This window comes from Miniopterus schreibersii, assembly GCF_964146895.1.
Source record: "Miniopterus schreibersii genome assembly, chromosome: 10".
In the NCBI taxonomy this organism is placed as follows: Eukaryota; Metazoa; Chordata; class Mammalia; order Chiroptera; family Miniopteridae; genus Miniopterus; species Miniopterus schreibersii.
In genome coordinates this window covers 22,635,054-22,658,531 of record NC_138110.1, presented here as the reverse complement: position 1 = coordinate 22,658,531, position 23,478 = coordinate 22,635,054, and the positions used below count along the sequence as shown (strand labels likewise).

Genomic DNA, 23,478 nt, shown 5'->3' with positions numbered 1-23,478 from the left:
ATATGGGTGTCATAATTATGTCAGATAGGTACTAGACTTATTGGGGTGATCACTTCATAAGGTATGTATATGCCTAATCACTATGTTGTACACCTGAAACTAATATAATGCTATATGTCAACTGCAATTGAAAAATAAATTTTAAAAAATAAAATATTTGATTTTTTTGGTATGTTATAATTATGGGTATTATTTTTTCTATTTATGTTTTCATTATTTTTTTATACTCTTTTTTGCCATAAATTTCTTCAAAATAAAAGCATGTATATCTAATTAAACTATTTCATATTAATTACTGTATGTGCCTACACACAAAAGTAAATAAAACAAAATAAGAATATTAGTTAAAAACACACAGAAAGAACTATTGGAGGAATGAAATAGAACTTAAAAATATTCCAACTAGTGTCCCCAGAGATACTCAAGAAGCCATGATGTCCTTAAAATAAGAACAGACTGCTCTGAGAATGAAAAAAGAGCTCTTGGGGGGAAAATGTTCATTAGATGAGCTAGAAGATAAAGTCAAGAAATTTTCTCAGAAAGCAGAAGCAAAGGGCAAAGAGATAGCAAGAGATGAGATTAAAATACATGAGTGCTGGAGGAACGACTAAGAACATCCAGCACACAGCTCTTAGATGTACTAAAAAGAGGAAACAGGAAAGTAAGGAGGAGGAACTGTGAAGAAATCTAAGAGAACATTCAAGTGTTTGCACATGAGCCCCAGCTTAAGAGGTGCCAACGGGTGTGCATCCCAGGCACACCATCGGGACATTTCAGAACTGTCATGATCTGAAAAGACAGGTCACCTCCCAAGGAACAACTAGGATCACGCTCCTATGGCCCTGGAGGCTGGCAGACGACAGAGAAGGGCTTCGGCAGAGCTCTGGGTGGGGAACGACTTCCACCGAAAATACCAACCCCACCAAACCAACTCTCAGGCATAAGGAAGAATGAAGTCATTTAGACACAGGGGGACTCCAAAGTTTACCTCCCACCCATCGTTTTGGGGGGTTTGCTTAAAGAAGGGTGGAAGCACAATGAAGGGTTAAACCAAGAGAGAAGCAGCTATTTGCTCTAAGCCCCCGTGACACCGACCTAAGGAGGCAGAGAAGGGCGTCTGGGAGAGATGGCCTGTGACCTGTTGGGAGGGCAGCCTCTTGGGTTGAAGCCGGAGGGGGAAGGGACACCCAAGGGGGTGCCTGGCTGATGGAGAGGGAGGGGTGGGGAACAGGGCTGAACGGAGAGGAGAGTTCAAGGGGGAAATGATTAGAAGCTTCCGGAAAAGGGGGGGAGGGGATGTACAGAAAGGAGATGGAATCACTACTGTCTGATCTTCAACTTTTAGAGTCAACCTATAAAGAAAACCCCCCACCCCAAAAAGGTTTGCTGCGGTTACAAATAGAATGTACATGTTACCAGGCCAGACACTTTTAAGGTAAACTCATGGATAACTGAAGGCAGAGGCTGCAACTAAAAAGTCAGGGTAACTTTAATAGCCTCATCTCACAAAGCACAGGATCCAGGGACACTGTCAATATTTAGTAGAATAAGAAACAGGTTACTTAGGCAATCTATAGAAGAACTAAAAATAGCAATAGCCCTCAACCAGGAAAAGTGGGGAGGGGTTGGGTGTGGGGTAAGGGAGCTGAAGCACCCACCGAAGCAGGACGTCAGGGGACAGCAAACGGTAAGTCAGGGGACGGCAGCATGCACGTGGTGCTGAGAGGTATGGAGGAATTACCAGCAGAAACTGCCCAGCGTTGGAAGGAGCAGGGCTGGGGGGGAGGGTGTGGGGCAGGGACTGTCACTTTTTATTATTATTTTATAAGCTTTTGTATTCTACTTGATTTTTCTAGCCATGTGCTAGAGATGGTAACACTATGGAGATGATCATGGTCGCTCTCCTGTCTCAGTGAGGGTCCCCGCCCCAGAAAGCCCGGGAAGGTGTGGCAAGACAGGCTGGCAGGGGAACACAGGCAGCAGCTGATTTAAAAATAAATCGGCTCTAGAATGACTAAATTCAAACATCAATATTTTTTACATGTACAGGGACAATGCATTTTCATAACAAATCATCACAGCGCAATTCCTCACGCATCTGACATTGTCAGGGAACGAGGCCTTGTCCGTGTGGGAATTTCCCGGCTGACTGCCTTTCACCACTGACAGGAGCAACGCTGGATGGGACTCGCTCCCAGACGAGTCGCACACACCCCGTCTCCTCAGACAGAACGCCAGCTGACATTCGTGTGCCCGCCGGAAGGGCCTCAAGCGCATCCATCCAGACCCTTCCATTCATAGATGATGATTTAACCTTTTCTGATGACTCAGTCTCCACCATAAGCCATGCTCACGGCTCTGGGCTGGAGCATAGCAAAACCCGCAGGTGCCCAGGCGGTGTCAGAGCCACTCAGATCAGAGGCTGGGCTCTGGGCTCTCCGGCTTCAGCCCTGAAGGCCCCACTGATCCTCAGCTTGAGGACTCAGGAAAGGAGGCACTGAGCTTACTGCTCCCCAGTGTCCCATCAGGCTCACATGCTGATGCCCCATGAACAGCCCCTAGCCCCTCCTCTCCTCTCAGACCCTCAGTACCACCAGTGCCCACACTCACAGAGAGGACAACTTTCATGGAGACACAGGGTGGTGGGAGGCCCAGACTGCACCAGCTAGGACAGCTGCTCATCAGGGGACCAGAGCAGGTGTCCCAAAGGCAGATATGAAAACTAGAGCCAAACACGAAGAGAACCAAATGCCACCAACGTGAGTCATGACAAGGGACAAAGGTGGGCACAGATCATGGGAAAACGTTAGGAACCTCAGCACACCCCACATTTGTGATTTGGGCTTGAAACAAAGGGCGCAGGTGATTTCTCATTTGTTCCCTAAATGGAAGGTGTGATAGGGACTATTGTGAGCTGAGTAGTGTCTCCCCCAAAATTTATATGCTGAAGCCCTAACCTCCAACATCTCAGAATGTGACTGTATTTGGAGACAGAGTCTTTAAAGAGGCAGTTAAATTAAAATGACATCACTAGGGTGGGCCCTAATCCACTGTGACTAATGTCCTCATTAGAGGAAATTAGGACACAGTCACACAGAGGACGACAATGTGAAGGCAGAGGGAAGGCAGCTCTCCAAAAGCCAAAGAAAGAGACACTAGCCCTGCTGACACCTTGATCTCAGATATCCAGCCTCCAGAACTGTGAGAAAATACAGTTAAGCCACCAGCCTGTGGTTCCTTGTGATGGGAGCCCCAGCAAACCAGTACAGGGACAAACACCACCATATAAAAATACATGGGGAGAGAAATGGGAAGCAACATAGGAGGCCCAATCTACGGGGTCTCTCGGGTCTTCCGGGGCTGACCTTGAAGTAACCATGAAGAAACTGTATTTCATAATATTTAAAATGAACGATTTACCCTTTCAAAACTCTACAGTGTCCTCTCAATGACAGTGCTCTGGCTTTCCACAGTGCGGCACTGGAGGGTCTGCAATCTCTGAATTTTGGGAAAAGATAAAGGCTCTCTGCTTATGAGCTTATGGATTTGGCTCCTGAGATCTGGGCACCCATCTTTGCCACTAAATCCCAACTCCTCGGTGGAGTGTATCAAACACCCGTCACATCATACCCCCCCCCCCCCACACACACACCTGCTTAAACCCTTCCCAGTGCCCTCAGATAAAGACAAAATCTAAACCCACAAGGCCCGGCCTCTGCCTGCCCCTCTAACAGCATTGCTTCCGTTTCCCTCTCTCATTGTGGCATTCAAGCCCCCTGACCCTGCACATCCTGGGACACAGCGGGCTCCTTCATGGCACAGGGCCTTTGCACAAACTGTTCCCTCAGTTGGGAATCCTCCTGGCCTAGTTAACTCCTATCACCCTTCACACCAGAGCACCAACATTGCTTCTTCAGAGAAGCCTTGCCTGAAAACCCCTCCCAGTCAAGTTCCCTGTCACCCCCTTGTCTCCCTCCCCCGCTGGGCTGTGAGCTCCTGGGGGCAGGCACCACAGTGTGTGCTCAGCCCAAGGCTGAGTGGGACTGACGGGAGGGTGAGCTGCCTCACATGTTTCTCTCTAGAGAGGGTATACAGCTCCTTGGTTAGTCCAGAGACCACAAACAACGCAGCTGATGCCAGTGGATGTTGCATCTTATCTTGGAAATTTCCTGCAGTTAGTTCTGTAAGCTTACAGAGTCTGAATGACAGCCCAGAAAAGCTGTTGCTGCTGCTGATGGTGGTTCCAGAAAGGACAGAAAGAGGAGGGAAGGAAAGGGAAGAGGCACATGAACACTTAGTGAGCACCTACTATGTGTGCTACTCTATATGTGGACTGCTGGGCTACTCCTTTCATATGCTATTTCAGCTAGTCTTTATGGGAACCCTTAAAAGCAAGGTGTGAGTATCTCTATTTTTGTAGGTAAAAGAAGGCTCAGAGAGGTTAAGTCATTTGTATAAAGATGCAGAGCTGGTAAGGCCTACCATTGGCTTTGGATCCCAGGCCTGCCTGACCCCAGGGCCTGTGTTCTTTCCATGACCCACACTACCTGAAAACCATGTCAAATGGCTAAAGGAGAAATGGCTCCTGCCTGTGGGCCATGAACGGTGGTCCAAGGATCATGTCAGGGGCCCATGAGTTCACATGAGCACCCAGCATTGCCTGCCTCAATAAACTACATTTCTTCCATATCCAGATATAACTGTTTTCAAGTAAATATATGTCCTGTCATGATGAACACAACACCAGTTCCTCTAAATGAGCCTACTGAATTTATGGCCATCCCAGGAGGGAGGGAAAGCTGGGGTAGGCACACACACACCAAAAAGTGCAGCATGTAATGCGCTTTTTCTCACATAGGTTGTGAGAAAGAGCCAGGGGTGATATATTGTTGAGTGGGGAGGAGAGAGCGCAGTTCTTTTGCCATATATGTTAAAAGGGGGGGGGGGAGAAAGAGTGAAAAACGTCTATAAGTAGGTGCGGGTTTTGCATAGATTTTCTGGAAGGATGCAGGGGATAAAGGGCTGCCTCTGAGGAGAGCTGGGGGGCTGTGGGCAGGGGACTTTTCACTGTATACCTCTTTGTACCTTTTGAATGTTGCATCATTTAACTTAAAAACATAAAAATTTTTAATTAATATAAAATGTTTAAAAAACCATAGTAAGGCGATGTTTAACGCTCGGCACAAAGGACTAAATTTCAGTAAGACGCTCCTGCGCTCTGTTCGATTTCTGAACTCGAGGAGCCGGTGATGATAATCTCAGAGACTGGTAACTGAGCTGGGGACTGAAAGGCCAAGCCACCAGAGGTGACCTTACTTGGATTTTTTTCATAAAACACAATCATCTCTGCATGCAGGCCTCCAGAGCTCTTCAATGCCAGGGCCCTGGGAAGCAGACCTAATTCTTGTTTCGTCGGGATCCACTGTTGTTCCTGTCTCCTTCTGCCCAAATCCCCACCCTGCCTCCTGGCCTGCCCCAAGCCCACATGCACCACGCACCCACCACCCACCCCGGCCGCACTCACATGGACAGCACCTTCACCTCCAAGATCTCGTTCCTCAGCTCCAGACATCTGGTGGAGTTATATTCCAAAGGGCCCTCGTAAAATTCAAAATACCTGGGAACCGACAGGGACAGAGGTCACTATGCAGAGAAGTTGGCCTGACTTTCAGGTGCTTTACTTTCAGGGACCCTTGTTGTGGGGAGGTCTGCCCTGGTCAAATAAATAGAGCTAAAGAGCCCCACCCAGCAGGTGACTGGGTGGAAAGGTCCAGGACCACTGGGGCCTCAGGCTTGATCACTGGGTAGGTGATTACTCACAGCACCCCCACTACCCAGCATTTATGGGAGCATGACCCCACTTCAGCAAATCACGACGTTCAGAAGCAGGTTTGGTCCCAAGTTGGTGGCTGCGAGGGGAAGGAGGAGGATGCCCTGGGCATGTTCTTGCTCTGGCTCTTCTGTGGTCAGTCACTGAAGGAGGCAGCACTGGGATCGGGCAGTGAGGCTGCTGCCTCAGCCAGTCCTGCCCTTTCCTGCGCCTTCAGCCTCCTCTTGGGAAAGTGCCACACCATGACAGCCACAAGCACAGCGGAGACCTACTGCTTTTCCTACTGTACAAGCATTTCCATTTCTGTTAGCTCCCTTGATTCTCATACTCAGGCTGTGACTAGGTGAAACTGACATTTCTTTCTTCCCATTTGGCAGCTGGGAAAACTGAGGCTAAACAGATGGAGCTCCAGGTCCCACTGTCAGTGTAGGGCATAGCCAGGCTTGGTCTAGATCCCAAGGAGCCCAAGCCCCTTCCAACACCAGCGGGCTCCAGGAATGTCAGAGCCACCTCAGGGTCCCATCAGCAGCTTCATTCAGAGTAACAAATCCAATTCAGCCAATGATTGCTGAGGCCTTACCACAGGCCAAGTGCTGGGCCAGCACTTGACATGGAGGCATCCACTTTTGATCTTTATAACTAGCCTACAAGGCAAATGATGGTCATAAGCATCAGGACAGGCTCTGGAAGTTCACTCACTTGCCCAGAGTCGTGTAGATAGCAGGTGGCAGAGCTGCAACAAGAACCTGCGTGTTGACTCAAGGATGTTCTTGTCCACTCACCACAGTCACTGAGAGAGGAGACCTTTAAGGTCTCCCCTTCTCACACCCAGGAAGGAAGAGCATTACCTGACTAGGGGTGGAGGGTGGGGAGATGAGTTAGGGGGAAGGTTCCCTCAAAGATAAAACACAGTAGTTCACTGTTGGGCTCAACCAAGGAGACAGGGTGGGGCCTCCCAGGGCAAAAGCCAGGTGCACCCTTTCCTCATGGCCCCTGTCTAGAGGTTGTTCAGAAGAGGCTGGGCAGATTAAGCTTGAAGACCAGACCCATGACAGCCTCAACACCATAGGATAAGAAACCTACAGGGTCAAGCCACTGTAAATGTGGGATCAGTGACCTTGAAGCAGGTAGCCCTGGAAAATCAGAAGTGGGAGAGGCACTCCAGTGCTGCTCCTGGGCCCTGCAATCCATGAGTAAGGATTTAAAATAAAAGCATTCCTCGGGTATTTCCCAGAAATCTTCCCAACATGTGTCAGCTGTTATTGCACATGTTCTCACATGTCTAACTTACCTGTGCAAACTTATGTACAGGCTGCTTTAGAAATACTAAATCATTCTACCCAATAAACCAGTTTCTTTTTAAAAATATTTGTATGCTAAACAACTTTTAATTTCATATTTAATACTTTTTAAAATATTCTGTTTATATTTATTTTTAATTTTAACAAAATTTAATAGTTAATTTTAAATAACTATATATTTAAGTAATTTAAAATACTAGAACAAAATATTTGTGTTTTAAATATAATTTCATAGTTAATACTTTTAAAATATTATATTCATAAACATGCATTGTTAATTTTAATATAACATAATAGTTCATTTTAAAGTGCTATAATTATATATTTAAGTAATTTAAAATAATACTTTAAAATATTAGAACTTTTTATATAACAAATTGGCTCTTATGTACAAAATAAGTAACCTCCTTGTTCTCGTGTCATAAAAGAATTGAAGCAGAATTAATAAGAATTAGGCATTGGGATCCACAACATATCACACTCACTCTTTTCTGTTTCCCTCATTTTTTTAACTTCTTCCTCTGTTATTCCCACCTGGCAAACTCATATTGATCCTTCAGTACCCAGTTCAAATGCCCTCATTTCTAGGAAGGCTTCCTGACCTACACCTCCAGGGTTCCTCTGTATACTGTCTTTTCATTAGAGCAAATAACATTGTATTAAAAGAGTCTGTTTATATATCCGTTTCCCCTTCCAAACTGTGAACATGGGGACTCTGTCTTTGTTATCTCTGTAGCTTCTGTACTATGGAGACAGGAAAGCAAAGACGTGCATTTCCCAAACTCTCTTGCAGCTAGGGTTCTAGATGAAGTTTAGGTTCAACCAGTCAGAAGCACCTGCATGAGACTGTTACTGAAGAAGAAGAACAAGGCTCAAAGCATTGTTTTTTTCTGGTGCAGAATGTGGAAGAGGTGGCATGGCTCTTGGAAACTGTAGTGGTGGCAGCACTTTCATGATTATATCGGAGGCAGCAGCTTTCAGGGTGGCCTCATTTCACAATGTAATTTGGGGAGGCATTTCTGGAAGCTCTACCTGGTATCTGTCTTTAGCCTCTCCAACAATTCTGAGCTAGTTGTACCCTTGATAAATCCTTTTCTGCTTGAATTAGTTAAAAAGGATTCTGTTATCTGCAACTAAGAACAAAGGGTCAGTCTGGGGCCACACAAAAAGTCCATGACCTTGGCTCTAACTCATGTCGTTTTCCAGTCACACAACAGCAAGTGAGACCTGGTGTCTTATCACAAAGATCATCATCTGCAACCAGAGCCAGTGGCACCAAGCCCTTTGGAACCAGTGGGTCATTTGAAGCCATGATCTCAGTCTGCTACCAGAAAAGCTCCAGATTCAAATGATGCAGAAGATCATTAGGAGGAGACCTATCTTAGGGTGCTCAGGGAGTTGGGAGACTTGTGGACACATCTTGGATATGCCTCTAAACCAGCTGTGTGACTTTGGGTAAATCACTTCCCCTCTCTAGGCCTCTGCTTTCTCCTCCTTAAAACAATCTGTTTTAGCTAGGTGGTATCTAAAGGCCCACCTGGCACTAAAATTCTATACCAAGGTTCCCTCAGTATTTCCCACTTTCTAACCAAGGCAGATCGAAACTGTGAGTTAATGGTCCACAAACAGGAGGAAGTTAAAACTGATCAGCACTTCCCTTCGATCAGCTAGCCCCTCCCATTGCCTCCACAAGGCCATCTCTGCCTTACCTCCACCAGCCTCCACTCGCCTTCCTTTTCTCCTTAATCCCCAACATCATTCCTATAAGGAACTAGGCAGTGCAATGATCCCCAATAGTCCTGTGCCATGTGCTTAGTGGCTGCCAGTTAGAGATGTTTTCAGAACTGGGCTCACATCCCTTTTCTGCCCCTCACAGGCCTCCCTAGGCCTATCACTTTTCTAAACCTTAGTTTCCTCATCTGTAAAATCAGCATTAAAAAAAATGCAACACCTGTGCAACAGGGTTGAGATAAGATATTGATGACAATATCAGGGGAAACAGCACAGTGCCAGGCACACAGGAAGTGCCCAAGACATGTTCACTCTCCCCCATCTTTTTCCTTCTATTAAAGGGCAAGAGCTGAGAGTGGAAGCCCAGGGAGTCAGACCCTCTCAGCCGGTTGATGGCAGAGCTGAGTCAGGGATGATTAACTCAGGAAGTTTCTCCACCACCTGGATCCTCCTTCTGCTGCTATTAGTAAACCTCTCTTCTGCCACCCCGTGAATAAAGCCCACGCTGAGTTCTGCATGGACATGGGGATGTCCTTGATCACCCATATCTACCACAGATTCCATGGATTAACTATTTCTGATGCTTTGACATCTGGGAACTTGCTGACTCTGGAGAGACTGCCCCTCCCAGGACTGGCCTCTAACTCACTCAAGGCCCTGTGAAGGCACTTTTTGTGTGCAAACCCACCAATACAGAGCTCATATCCTACCCTCATCAACTTCTCTCACACTCAGAGCTACTCTCCCAGGAGCCCTGAAAACACTCCAGGAGGTACCTAAGTCAAAGTCATCAAAATTGCTCCATGCCTGGTTATAAAGTCTCAATTTTCCCATCTGGAAAATGGAACTAATAGCCCTTGCTTTCTTCTCCATCCTATCTGGGTTTTACTTTGGGAGCGGGGCTATATTGCTCCATCAATCTCTAAAGAGGACTGACTTGAGGAAATAAAGTTGCCAGAAGCACTACCCCACTAGATCACCTCCAGTCTGCTTCTGACAGGATGCCCAAGGACTGTTTTCTGAAGGAAGCCATGGGAATCCCTGTTTGGTCTGGATATAGACCATTATGCACACATAAAAAAATGAGGCTTACATTTTTTTGTGTAATGACATATGAAGAGGCTCACATGATACTATTGCGTGGAAAATGCAAGCTACAAAACTGTGATCACCAGAAAGAATTATATGTACATATGTGAATGCATGGGGAAAGGGAGGGACAACGAAATATTAATAGTGGGTTTCTCCAAGTGATTTTAAAAATTATAAGTGATTTTAAAAATACTTTTCTGTAATGGGGTTATGACTCTTATTATTGAGAATCACTAGTAAACGCCTTTTTATTTTAAGTCCTAAATGTCCCTCGAAGTAGCTGTAGCTTCCCCTTAACTTGCTAGAAGATTGTGAGAAGCAGTTTCTCCCACCTTCTTAACTCCATTAGCCTTTCAAGGTGAGTTAGTCACTATCTCTTCTTTCAATTCTGGAAAGATGATCTCTATGCAGCTCCAAGGGGAGGGGACCCTGGCATCACATTCAGCACCTCACTGGTATAAATAGTCCCAGCCGGTCAGATCAGGAGGCCAGCTCATCTCAGATGCCACTTGGCTTCCGGCAGCCAAGTCCGATGCTGGTGCCAGGCTGCATCTGTCCTGTTCCCTGTCTCTGTGCCCTCAAGACTGGTGGGCAACACTAGACAGCCTGGCTGCCTGATCAGCAGGTGATGTCCTCCTCTAAGTGAACAGACAAATGCAGAGACCAAAGACAGAGGTAGCCTTGGTGGTCCTGAACCTGATTTCCCTCCTCCTGCCCAGACTTGGGCTCCAGGTTTACAGGCCAGGGTCTAATGTACAGACAGCCTGGCTCTCATTCTGCCAGCCTTTCCTCATGGGCCTGCCCCACAGGGGGCTTCCCTGTCAGCCTGATCCCCCCTCCAGAGCTTCGTCAGGACCATGGGGTCTTCCTTGGGGGGCCACAGTACTTTGAGCCCAGCAATTACTGCCTGATACTGGATGAGGCCTCTGCATTCAACTTTCCATCTAACACTCCCCTTCCTCCCCAGACCCTGACAGCGTTCAAGGGGACAAAAGCCCAAGAGCTCACCTATTAGGCCTCCACCAGCCCTGGAAGCAGGGCAGCTGTCCCAGTTCAGCAGTGGAAACTTTGGGGTCCTGTCAAGCCTGGTGCAGAGTCTCCAGGAACCATAGAGTAGTTTATTTGTCCCACACTGGGTAGAAACCCATGTGGGCATGGCACCTCTGCACAAATTAGGAAAAAGCACCTTTTTCTCCAGATGAATTAAGCCACCTACCAGGTACATGGCTTGTCAAGTGAGAGTGAGCCGGATTTCAGCCCCACATGGCCCCTTGGCTGGGTGCTTTTGTAGTGCCCACCCTGCATGTGGCAGCCTGATACGCGACTCTAATTTTGTCTCATTTAATCCTCTTGACTGCCCTACGAGGCAGGCATTGTTCCCCATTCTATACCCAAGACTCAGACTGCAAGAGGTAAAATAACTTGCCCACAGTCATTTAGCTAGTAAATGGTGGCACTAGAAAGGGAATCTTGGGCTTCCAAGAGCCCAGAACTCAAGTTCTGACTCTGATAAGCCACAGCCAGGTCACTGGGGTTTTCTCAGTGAGCAGCCCCCCCTCCCCCCAAGGCCCAGAGCCCCCTTCAGTGAGCTGTGCTATTTCTAGAGCCAGAACAGCTGCAGTCTCGAGACAGCACACTACCCGTCAGAGCAAACACACAGGAATCAGAGTCTGAAAATTGCAGCCTGACAACTCAAAGGACTGGAGTGTCTTCCCAAATAGGTGCAGAGAGAGGCAAGAGGGCTCGGCTGTTAACAAATGCAGATCACAGCTCCCGGTGGTGGAGAGACCTGGCTCAGACCCCTGCCTGAACCACGGCCCTGTCTGAGCCAGTTTCCTCATCTGTCCACAGGGATCCCCTGAGCTATTTGGAGACAGCAGAACTGAGGCTAAAGAGTCTGATATTCTGAGTACAACCTGTGATAGTCTTGTGACTAATCTGCTCCCAGTGTGAACTTCAGTGGAATATCATCCCTGCCATGGGGTGGGAGCTGGGGTCAGGGACAAAGCCTAATGCGACACTCCTCCTTCACCCAACCAGCAGTTCTGGGGGCCCCAGGTCACCTGTCTAGCCCATTCCTACAAGAGCACATAATCGGTGACCTTATTTTGGGGGCAGGCCAGGGAGCCCTGAAAAGATCCCCTAGTAAAATTTAGCTCACCAGCCAGGAGCCTCCAGGTGTCTAAACACTCTGGTCAAGTAGCACGTTGTCCTACTGCTCCTGGGGGTTTCACCACCATCTGCCCAGGCACCCAAGCCAAGAGCTGCATCCTAGTGACCTCTTCACTCTCACCAGTCTCCTCACTTCGACTTGCTCAGCAGGCCTCCCTCCATCCAGTGCCAGGGACGCGATCTGGTCTTCTTTCTGGCCTGGATTAGTCTCTCTGCCTACAATACTCTTCCTCGCTGTGTCTTCCCAGTTCCTACAGACCAGAGGTCGGCTTCCTTTGGCAGCCTTCTCTGCCCTCCATCATGGCCATTGATGAAGGGGGTATGGGCTGTGTGTGGCTAACGGAGCGGAAAACTGGGACAGCCTCGGGTGCCTTACCTCCTGAGCACCCCCTAAACTGGTTATTGGGTGCATGCTTGGTCCTCCCAGCCAGACCCAGACTCTTTTTCTTTCCATTCTCGATTCATTTCCATTCTCACTCCATTCTGTGGCCTCCTGACTTTGCTAAGTGACTGAAAGAAAATTCTTAAAGAGGGTCTAGGAGGCTGGAAGCATGGGAGCCATGAAGGAGAAGGAGAAGGGGGAGAATGGGTGATGGCTGCTGAAGGGAGTAACGGAAGGCTTGGGGAGCTGTGGGGTGAGGAAGGGACGAGGCCCTGATCACCTGTGATCATCTGAGCTTCCCCCAAGAGGAAGCATCTCCCATCCAGCCATGAGTCGGGGCGAAGCTTGGGCCAGACTCTACCTGGGAGGACCACTAAGGGAATCCACCAGTGACTGAGCGAAGTGGGGGTTTTATAGATGAGGAAACTAAGGCACAGAAAGGTTCATGTAAGGGGTTGTTTGCTCAGGACACTCAATTCAGACTCATCTAAGGGCCACAATGCTCAGGGGGCCCAGGGAGCTGATGGAATGACACCACAGGAGGAGCATGAGGGTGCCAACAGCCCTGCCCACACAGACAGCCCCTCCGTGTGTCAGCCCCCGAGGCCCACGCCAGGTGCCTGGGAAGAAAGGCGGATGCAGTGCCATCTTTGTTCGTTTTTTTCCAGCACCCAGCCCAGAACGTTCTGCCAAACCTGATCCTCCAAATTCTTCCCAGCTGGATGGAGCCCAAGAACTCTGTCCCTCTATTTATGTATTTATTTTTGTCTTTTTCCACAGAAGTGAAACTGACCAGAAAGGCTTACGCTAAGCCAGCCTGCAACCACAGCGCAGGCGCGCAGGCCCACTGCTGCCCCCGACAGCTGTCACCACATTTGGAGGTCCACTATGGACAATTCTTTCCCTTGGGGTAACCTCGCCACCAAAGGCTCCTCTTTGAAAGGCACAACTCCCAGGAATAGGTGGAAGGAAGCACTTGGGGGCTGTATAATAAACAGGAAATACTAAAGTACAGGGACTGGGATCTAAGGTGACACACAAGATAAAAAGTAGGGAACAGGAGAAGGAAGATGAGAGACCCTACAGATCACCTTGCCTGTAAGTGTTGAGGATAATAGTCATTATAGGAAGGGAATATGTGCATAATTACCTACTTAAATCAATATTGACATTGTATTACAGCCAACAGCCAGGGGCGGAGGGCAGGACTAGACAGTATGAGGGGACTTGGGAAGGAAAGCTAAGGAGAGCCAACCCAACCCTGGACCACCCATCCACAGCCCAGAAGGAAGAACCCCTCTGTCCAGCATGGCCCGTTAGTACTAGGACCCCAGAGTCACACTGGACGGGGTGTGTTCCAGCCCCCCTACCACCACCTGGAAGTAGTGATTCAGTTTCCTCACTTGTAAGAGGGGCAATGACAGTAGCCACCCCAAAGGTTTGAGTGTGAGGATTAAATGCAGTAAGGTGCCTGGCACATAGCCCCCAGGAGTGCTTGGCCACAGGCATCGCCCATAGAGATCCAAGCTAAGTCTCATCCCTCCACGGAAGTGCCAGTGACTTCTACACTGAGCTCTTGGAGAACTCACCATCTGGCCCACATAATTTATTGCCTAATTATATACTGTCTTGAAACAATTAGGGAACAATTCAATACAGCATAATAAAGTGCTGCATTGAATTCCATCAAGTTCCTTCCTGCCCTGAAATATGACTATTCCAACCCCCATATTGTGCAATGTAAGCTAGACACACACACACAGATCTCACCTGAGAGAAGGGCTCTGGCCCAGGTGTTGGACACTCAGCTTGGGGCTTGCTCTTTTCTCTTCTGGCTGTGCTACCCTCCCACTAGGAAGCCCCTGTATCCCAACGTGAAGCCCAGTTGCACAGGGAGAATGCTGCCCCAGAAAGAGGCAGTTTAGGTGGGTGGCGGCTTGGCCAGCTCTGCTCCAGAACTCAGAAAATATCCCTTAAGTTGTCTTTGCACACCACCTCCTGCCATCCAATCCCTGACCCGGAGGGCCAGGGCTGTGCAAAGTCTGGCAGAAGGGGCGGATGAGGCAGCCAGCGAGGTCACCTGTGGGCTGGTCTGAAGTCAGAGGGTCCGCAAGACTCTGCATGCACAAGGGTCCAGCCCAGATCTCCAGGGCAGGAGGCTCCTTGGGGTGAGAGGAATGCCTGAGCAAACACGGAAGAGTTTATGTGCTCTGGCCAGAGAGTTCTCTGTGTGCATAATGATAGAAATAGCCCTCTGTGCAGGCACATCTTACAGAAAGTTAAAGGGGCCATCGGGAAGGCTTCAGGGAGGAGGTGGGGTGGGAGGCGGATACTGGCGGGAGGACAAGGACTTGGATGTGGAACAGGGTGCAGGTGGCGGAAGCTGAGTGAAACCCTTCTTGCTGTGGCTATGGGCCAGGCTGAGAGTCGGTGCCTGGGGGACTCCTGCCTCAGCTGCCCTCAGCCCCTGTGACCAGGGGCTCTTTTCTTCTGGGATGTCCTGAGGCAGGGGGTGCAACGCTGCCTACTCTGCAGGAACCAAGACCACCAAAGGCACTGCTGCCTTCTGCTACCCTCTGAGTGGTCACTGGGCAGGCAGGCAACCAGCCAGCCCAGAGGGGTCAAAGCACTCAGCTGGCCAGGACGACAATACTCTCCCTCCCTTCTCCTGCCCCTCCCCATCTACCTGTCCCAGAAATGTGAAGCTCCAATGGGGGGGTGGATGGGAGGGTTTCTCAGTCAGGTATTGCAGAAGTACATAATCTGCCTTCATGCCTTCTCTCTCCTAGACCCTCCTCCCCCACCTCAGTCTCCCTTTTCCCACCCTGCCCAGCAGAAGTCTCAGACCACCCTACTACCTGCTCTCCTCAAGAGAAAATTCTCTGATCATTCCAAACTGTGAATGGGTCTATGATTCCAAAGTGTATTCCCTTTCTGGGGATTAATTTTCAAAGATGGTGCCAGGAGAGGACAAGGTTTAATCCAAAGGAATAAATCTCTAAGGGAGAATTCAAGGACAGTGACATTGAAGTTTGCTTTCTTACCAGTAGTCTTTACTATGGTCCCTGCTTAATTCCTTCTTTTATTCAAGTAGTATTTATTGAGCACCTACTGCATGGCCGATGCCATACTGGGTGGGGAAAACTCGAAGATGGAGAGGCACAATTGCTATCTAGTGGGGAGATGGAAACATTAGCACATAATGTGAACACGATGAGGACTGTGAAGAGCTTCCTGCTTCTTCAAAGCACCAACTTAAATAGAAGCATGTGCTGATTAAAAATTATTCCCATCTGCTCTTCCCCTAAGACGCTATTGGACAACACTTTTAGGCTTAGACTTGAAATTAATAAGGCTATATGTCCACGTATGTCTTATAACTCGCTCACTCTCCAGTTCGGGCTGGACTTTCCCCAGCTCATGTCCAACGAGAACACCTGGCCAGAGCCTTCACTTGCACTAACTCGCCTGCATTTCCTTTGTGATCCTGTTTCTTTGTGATCCATTTTCCAGATGGATGACCGGGACCTGCTCTTTCTCCTCGTGGCTCCTGATTTATGAGTCATTTGCTTTTTTGCCCCTCTTTACCCTCTGGTTATATTTACGGTACTGTATCCTGACTTCCCTTCCAACTCCGTTAATGATGAACGATACGGGTTGTACCACACTTCAACACACCACACAACTACACATAGCAAAGCATGGCAGGCGCGGAGTTGCTCTGTAGGTGAAGGATGCCGCCACCTCATCAGACACGGCAGGCACAGAGGGCGTGCCCTGGGGTGACTCCACTCCACACAGCCCTTTCCGTGGCGCCCCAGTTCCAAGCCCTGCCGACCTGCTGCCAAGCTGCTCCTACCCTGGCATAAAAATTCCTGGATATACTGGTCAGTTCTAATTGCCTTCACCATAACTTCCCACGTATTGTGGTTTCTCCAGGTGTGGGTACTGTGGAGGTCAACCACAAGTTGGGATCTGAAGTTGGAACTGTCCCAGAAAAACTTGGGACGCGTGGTCATCACATTTCTAAGGGAGTCTTGGTGCAAAGGCGGCTTTCGGGAAGGAAATCGACTCAGCTGGTGACAACGTAGAATAAAGGGCACCTTAGTTCCAAAACCAAACTGACACCGTCAGGATTTCTGGCCTGTGGGAGCCCAGCCCACAGGGAGGGCGGGCTGGCCCAGGCACTGAGACAGGATGAGACAAGAAAGGGGAGGGACAGGAGACAGGTTGTAGAAAGAAGGGAAGTGGCGGAGAGAAGCAGGAAATAGGGACGTAGGGACGGGGTAAGAAAAGTGGACCAAGAAAGGGTGGCAGAAAGAAAGGGCGAGAACAGATGGGGCGAGAGAGGCAGAGAAATTAGAGACAACATTGCAGAAAGAGGGAGGAAAGAGGAAAGCTGCCCATAGTCGGAGGAGTTAGAAATAGTACTTAAGCTGCTCAACATGGCCCCCCAGGAGCCTGTCTCATCTTACTCAGCTGACTAGCATTTTCTAGCCAAAACCTCTCGATGAGCTCTTCATTGAGCCCTTCCTTCCCGGGGAGGCAGAGCTTGCTGACTTGTCTAGACGCCCCTCCCCCATCTGCTTGGGCAGGTCACACAATAGAAGGGCCAACGATGGAGCCTCAACATTTGGAAGGGACAACTCTGGACTTCTCACTCTCCTTTGGTGGCATCCCAGGGACCCAAGAGGCTGGCCAGAGCATCCAGCACACACTTTGGAAAGAACTGAGCTCCTAAAGGGCCAGAATGAGACCCTGATACCAGTCCATGGCCTACAGCCACCTCCACACCCTGAGGCTGTCTGTGGACACCTCCTCCAACTGTTTTTTTATAGTGGAGCCATATCTTTTCCTTTACAAAACATTGAACATAATCATACGTATTGGGGGGCCCTGAAAAACATACTACTTCTCTGCAGGGTCGGTTTAATGTTTTGGTGTCAATATTAACAGCAAGAGACACTCAGGCCTCTTTCCCAGAGAAACAGATTGAGAATTAACCTGTACTTAGAGATGGAAAAATGGAGAAACAAAACAATTTAATCAGCCCCTGGAAACCCATAGCTGGGAGGTTCTGGCCACACCCAGCTCCAAGTAGCGAGCACATCCTGCCTTGTCTGGAAAAAATCCCCCACAATACCCTCCCTGAGATGAGTGCCTCCTGCCTAAGAATATTCCATTTTCATTCATTCAACAAATAATTACTGAACTCCCACTGCTGAGCATGCAGAGTGCCCTTAATCACTGATTTTAGCTCCAAAAACTACAACAGATTGAGAAGAAATAACCATGTGATGATAAGATGTCAAATCTCAGTGCTGTTTTGATGAAAGTGGTCCTTCCCCAGCCAGCCAAGGTCATCCTCACCGGTGGGCAGAGTAGGAACTGCCTTCACAGTGGAATTTCAGAGGAGCAGGGAGCCCATGGCTGACACCCACCCCTGATGCCACCCCACACACACACCTATACACACTTCCAGGCTGATATTCAAAATCCTTGCAGCAGGCACAGAATGGATGCCCCCACCCCAAATGGAGGCCTGAGACCCAGGATACCCCCCCTCAGCCCATCTCTAACAGAGGGGGGCCGGTGAGTCCCTACTTTGTTTTGGGTGGGTCCTAGCCCTCACTCCTCATGTCAAAGGAGACAAGTCAGGATCCCAAAATGCAATGAGCTTCATTTTCTGGCTTATTCCCTGAGGGCAGCTCTGGGGGTGGGCCACGGGACGGGGGCTGCACAGTCACCCCAGGACAGGCTTCCCCCTCCCTGGTTATTCGCCGGGGTCTGTACCTGGAGCTGGAGTCACTGCCGCTGGGTGACTCTGGGTCGTCCGTGACATTAAAGAGCCCCGTCCAATTGGCCAGATGGTCGCCATTCTGCCAACCAACCTGGAGGCCTCTGGCAAGAGAACGAGGCAGTCGGTACTCACGCTCATGTGCTGGGTTAAGCCTGTCTATTAGAGAGCCACATACTGCTGTGTGTGCCAAGTGACACATTGCCTTGATCACACACGTAGTGGAGATGAGGGTGATGTCCAACCATGAGATGATAATAAACCTTTACAGAGTTCTCTACTCTTCTACACCCATCCTTTCATTGCACCTTTACTGGCAGAGCTGAGGTTACACATTGCACACTCAGGGAAGCTGAGGCGTAGCCAGATCAGGGTCACAGTGCCCTTCTATCCCCCATGTGGTGTGTCCCTCAGTTCCTGCCTCTAGAGACTTATACCAGAAAAGCTCCCGATCACCAGCACTGTCCTCAGAGACGACGCTGCAAAGCTTTTAATGAAATCTAGGTTTCCAATGCAAAAGGACACTGCTCCTGGTTTAAGACAATGGATTCGAAACAAGGTTATCTGTGCTCCCTCCCCAAACCTGGTTGAAATGATAGCACAGGAATAAATAAGGACATGGTCTTGGAGACCGGGATAGACAGGGGCTAGCGACAACATTTGGAGAGATGAAAAGCAGATGGGTAATTGCCTTCGACCGAGAGAGTGGAATCCTGACTGTCCATGAGAAGCAAATCTGTTCGCCTTGCACCACTCAGGAAGTTAGGGACAGTCCCATAATACGCTCACTTTCCCTTAACAACTCATCACCTTTGCTCTCCTTGGACCATTTAGACTATAACACACCCTGGCTATCACATCCAATAAAAATCCAACCAGGCATTAATACTTTATGTTCCCACAAAGTATTTCACTTCCACCAGGGAGCAAAGTCAGGCCTCCGGGGATCATAAAGGGAATGAGGGAAGTGGAAGAAGTGAGGGTGTGTGCTCTGCCTGCCAGGGTAGGTGCCTGAGCTGCAGTTCCCCTGCTGCCATATGGGAGGACAGGCCCCCACCACAAAATGCCACTGTGGTCAGTTTCCCAAAAGATGCTGAAAATCCACAGACTTTTACTATCCCAAATTTCCAACCCTGATCATTCATTCAAACTTGAAACACTGCAAGCTAAATACTCCTTGCAGCCTGGGATCCACACTGGCGACCCCCTGCTTACATCACCTTGCTGGAGCCTGACCTTAGTCCGAAGGGGAAATAAAGTGGGCCTCATCCATCACAGCTGAGGAAACTGAGGCATTCAGTGGGAAGTGACCTCTAAGCCAGCCGGAGGCCTGGAAACCAGGAGTCCTGACTCCCAGTCCAGTTCTCTGGCTACCAAAGTTCTGGCTCCTGTCCCAGGAGTCAGTTGCACACAGCACACCTTGGAGTCTTCCCTCCTAGGGGCTGGGTCAGTGACCTCAGCCTCCAGCCTCATGCACAATAGACATGCTCACCCTTGCCAAAGGCGCCCACAGAGGAAGCCCAGAGGGCCTTTGTGCAGCCCCTTTCCCTCCCACTCCACACAGCATACAATAGGCATGCAAATGACCGAGCTGCTATGATTACAAGGATAACCTTGAGGTAGCTCTATTTGGAAAAAATAATAATAAAAGAAGAAAATCATTCACAAAACATCAGTACTTAACTTTCCTGGGAGGATAATCTAGTGCACTATTCATTGTATTTTCCCTCCCCCGTTGCAAGAAGGCAGCTTGGCTTTCTTTTGTGCTCTGGGGCCATGTGAGGTGCGGGGTCTGAAAGAAGTTGTGCTAGGACATTCTAGGGCCTTGGGGCTTAGGGTGGGCTGAGTGGAAATGATGAGACCACAGCTGAGCAGAAAATTCCTCTAGCCCAGGAAGCTCCCTCCGCTACCATGGCTTAGGGTTTCTCCCTTAGGTCTCCCTTTAAATGGACAGCAGAACCCCAAAAGACTGATGCTTAGGGGCTTCAGGAAGCTGGACCCAGGGCCTAGAAGCCTCCAGGGAACAGTGAGCAGACTGGCTGAGGTTGGGGTAGCCTGGGGAGTCCCCTCATCTTTGTTCTTCGGGAGTCTCCATGACCTTCACATGACCCTGAGGGGTGGTGGAGGGAAGGTTCCTCAGTAATGATAGACTAAATTTCCCACCAGCTGGTGGGGAAGGCTTAGTCTTTCTCTTAATCAAAAGAAAATGAGGCAACGAGCCATTTCTTTCAAAGCGAGCTGGTGAAATAAAATGCATAAACACTCTTCTATTATTAATCAGCAAATCGCTTGCATTGTACCTCACAGCTGACTGAGAATATCTTTCCTTTATTCATTCGTGCTATTTTTATTTTATTATATATGTATACATATCAAATATTTATGTTGTTGTATTATTCCATATTTATCGCATGGCCATGCCAGGCTGGGGGCTGGGGTTCAACAGGGAACAAACTAACAAGAGCCCTGCCCTCGTGACACTTAATTTCTATCAGAGGGACACAGATGCATCAACAATAAACCAGCAGGCAACGCAATATGTCATGGGTCAGATGGTGGGAAATGCTGTGGAAAGAAGAAATGGGAGGCAAGGGGCTCAGGGGTTTGGGGTGGGCAAGGGGTGCTATTCCACATAGGGTGGTCCTCTTCCTGAGGAGGTGACATCCGAGCAGGACATGAAGTGGGTGGTGAGGGAGCAGGTGGGTGCTGGGGAAGGACGCCCCCAGGAGAAGACTAGTCCCAGCAATGGCCCTGGGGACAGTGCATGGCTTATTCTGGGACTGGCAAGGTGGTCCGTGCAGTTGGAGCTTCGTGAGTCAGAGGCAGGTGGCAGGTGATGTGGCATCAGTTCAGAGAAGCAGCACCAGCTTTCTGTGGTCCCTCAGAGGCACCTAGGAGGGAGGTGGGCCCCATCTTCTGAGGAGCAGAGAACTCGGCTGGGGCACCCGGGAGTCTGAGTGCTGGGCCCTTCCTGGGGCGCCCAGACTGCTCTCCTCCACCTCCCACGGTCCTCTGCCCTCCCCAGGTCCATGTAAGGAGCTGGGTGTGTGGTCAGGAGACACCTCTCAGAGAAGGTGCTGCGACCTTCCCACCCAGCTCAAAGCGGAAACGCCTGCCAGCTGGGAAGTCTTTTCAGAGGGATGAATGGGCACAATTACCAGTTCCACATCCCCCTCGCCTGTCCTCACTCTGACTCACTAGGCACTCACATTATTTCCCAGTGAAGCTCCAGATGCTAACATTCCCCCCAGAAAAGGGGGAAAGGAAAGTGGGTTTACCTCCCAGCTTCACCTGTGCCCTTTATTTGAGTCAACAGAAAAGATGCTGCAGGTGAGAGCATCCTGAGGGAGGAGAGAAATGGGGGGCATGCGTCAGGCTGGTGCCCTCGCTCTCCACCCACAGAGGGGAAAGGAGGAGAGGGGCCGAGCAAGTGGCAGGCACTGGAGTGGGTGGAGGATCTACAGGCGACAGAGAGTCCCCAGGCCAGGGACCCAGGGTGCTGGTGAGCAGACGAAGCCTCCCAGGTTCTAAGGCTGACCATGGTTCTGCAGAGGCCCCTGGGTAAGAAGTGGCTGGGGAAGGGTCTGGGGGAGTCCAAGTGCTGGCAGTGTCAAGGCTGGGGCAGGAGAGGGGGCACACGAGGGCACCCAGCCATGCAAGGGGTCCAGAGAGAGAAACCAGACAAGCTCCAGGCATGGCTCTGGGTCCACCTTGCTACCCCAGCCCCTGCATAATGCATTTTTCATGTGTGTCTCTTTCAGTGTTCTGGAAGTTCCTTAAAGACATGAATCACACCTAATAATTCTTCAGTAGCATCCTCTCTTCCCTGACACAAAGCTAAATGGGTATGTAAGGGATGTTCCTTAGTGGTTAGAAAAAAGCTTTGGGGCTTCCTTTGTATGCATCCATTCATCCAACAACTAATGTCAGGCACTTTGCTAGGTCCTGGGAATTCAGAAACGAGTAAAGCATCTCTTACAAGGGTCTTACAAGCTGTGTGATCTCATACAAGTTACCATCTCTGAGTATTAAATGAGGATCATTGTATCTGTTGAACAGGATAATTGTGAAGATTAAATGTAATAAACCTCATTCAGAATTATCTCCTTAGGTCAGAGTGTTAATAATTAATATTACTATGGGATAAATCCATCACCTGTATGTGAGTATGTGTGTGAGAGGATCCCTACACATAAGGTTAAAAGCTAAATTACAGAATTATTGGGTGAGAGATTATTAGATGAGAAGTGAGTGGACCTGGGTAAGTCAAAGAGGAGAAGCTAGATCCTTTAAGAGGTAAAAATGTCCAGGAAGTGCAAATGTCAAAAAGACTAGAGAGAGAAATGGGCAAGGGAGCAGAGAGATAGGGCAGCACTGTGTCTCTGGGGGACATTCAGGGAAGGGACAGAAAGGTAATATCTACCATGTTGTGCAGGCTGGGGACACAGCAGGCCAGGGCCAGGACAAGAATGAGGCAAGCACGGCGCCCAGGGCCCAAAATTGAGGGCAGCCCCACTCTCAGTCTTGTGCAAGTACAGGATCGACACCCAAGAGGGAGCCACCTTAAATTTTGTCCCCTTGGTGCCTTGCTTCCTCAGCCGAGTCCCAGCCCCGCATCAGTCCTCTGTCCTATGGTCCCCATCTCCTGGGGCTGTGCCTGTTTCTCAGGGCAGTGGAACCAAAGTCTCTGTCCCGGGGTGGGGGGACAGTTGGCTCAGCGGTGACAGCACTTTGAATATACACTTTGGATACAGCACAAAGTCAGGCTGTACTTTTCCTTGACCCAGTTTCTTATCCTCAAGTCTCAGGCCTGCACCAGCCACATGCAGGCAGCCCAGATCGACACCCCCGAGGTGCAGGAGAGAAAAAGGCTGGAGGTAAGACAGCATATAGGGGAGTCCTCTCTGCACAAGGCTGGACAAAACAGGCCCAGCTCAGCCACTGTCCCCTGCGCAGTCACACAGAAAGCAAGAGAGCAGCGCTGGGCGGAATGTGCTGAGTCCAGACAGCACAGGAACTATGAATTCAGAGCCGGGGAAGGACACAGTGGGCTGGGAACCAAAGGAGAAGCAGGATCTGGCCTGGCAGAGAGACGGCTGGGAAGGCACGGCAGTGGGCACAGCAGGTGGGTAGAGGCACAGCGTCAGGACAGCGGTGATTCGGGTCAGAGACC

General features: G+C 49.4%; 1 protein-coding gene across 3 annotated transcripts in view; it reads right to left on the bottom strand.

The window, feature by feature from the left end:
• The window catches only part of ST8SIA5 (ST8 alpha-N-acetyl-neuraminide alpha-2,8-sialyltransferase 5), a 42,428-nt gene that overhangs the window by 14,302 nt on the left and 4,648 nt on the right, over positions 1 to 23,478 (bottom strand). Inside the window, exons 2-3 of one of the 3 annotated variants that reach the window (XM_081150195.1) lie at positions 18,302 to 18,409; positions 5,525 to 5,617 (exon numbers count right to left, since the gene is read on the bottom strand). The exons of 1 other annotated variant lie outside the window; for it this stretch is intronic. In XM_081150195.1, coding sequence (XP_081006321.1) covers positions 5,525 to 5,617; positions 18,302 to 18,409 — 201 coding nt within the window. The remainder of the gene's footprint in view (positions 1 to 5,524; positions 5,618 to 18,301; positions 18,410 to 23,478) is intronic. One more of the 3 variants, XM_081150196.1, reaches the window with a different exon arrangement.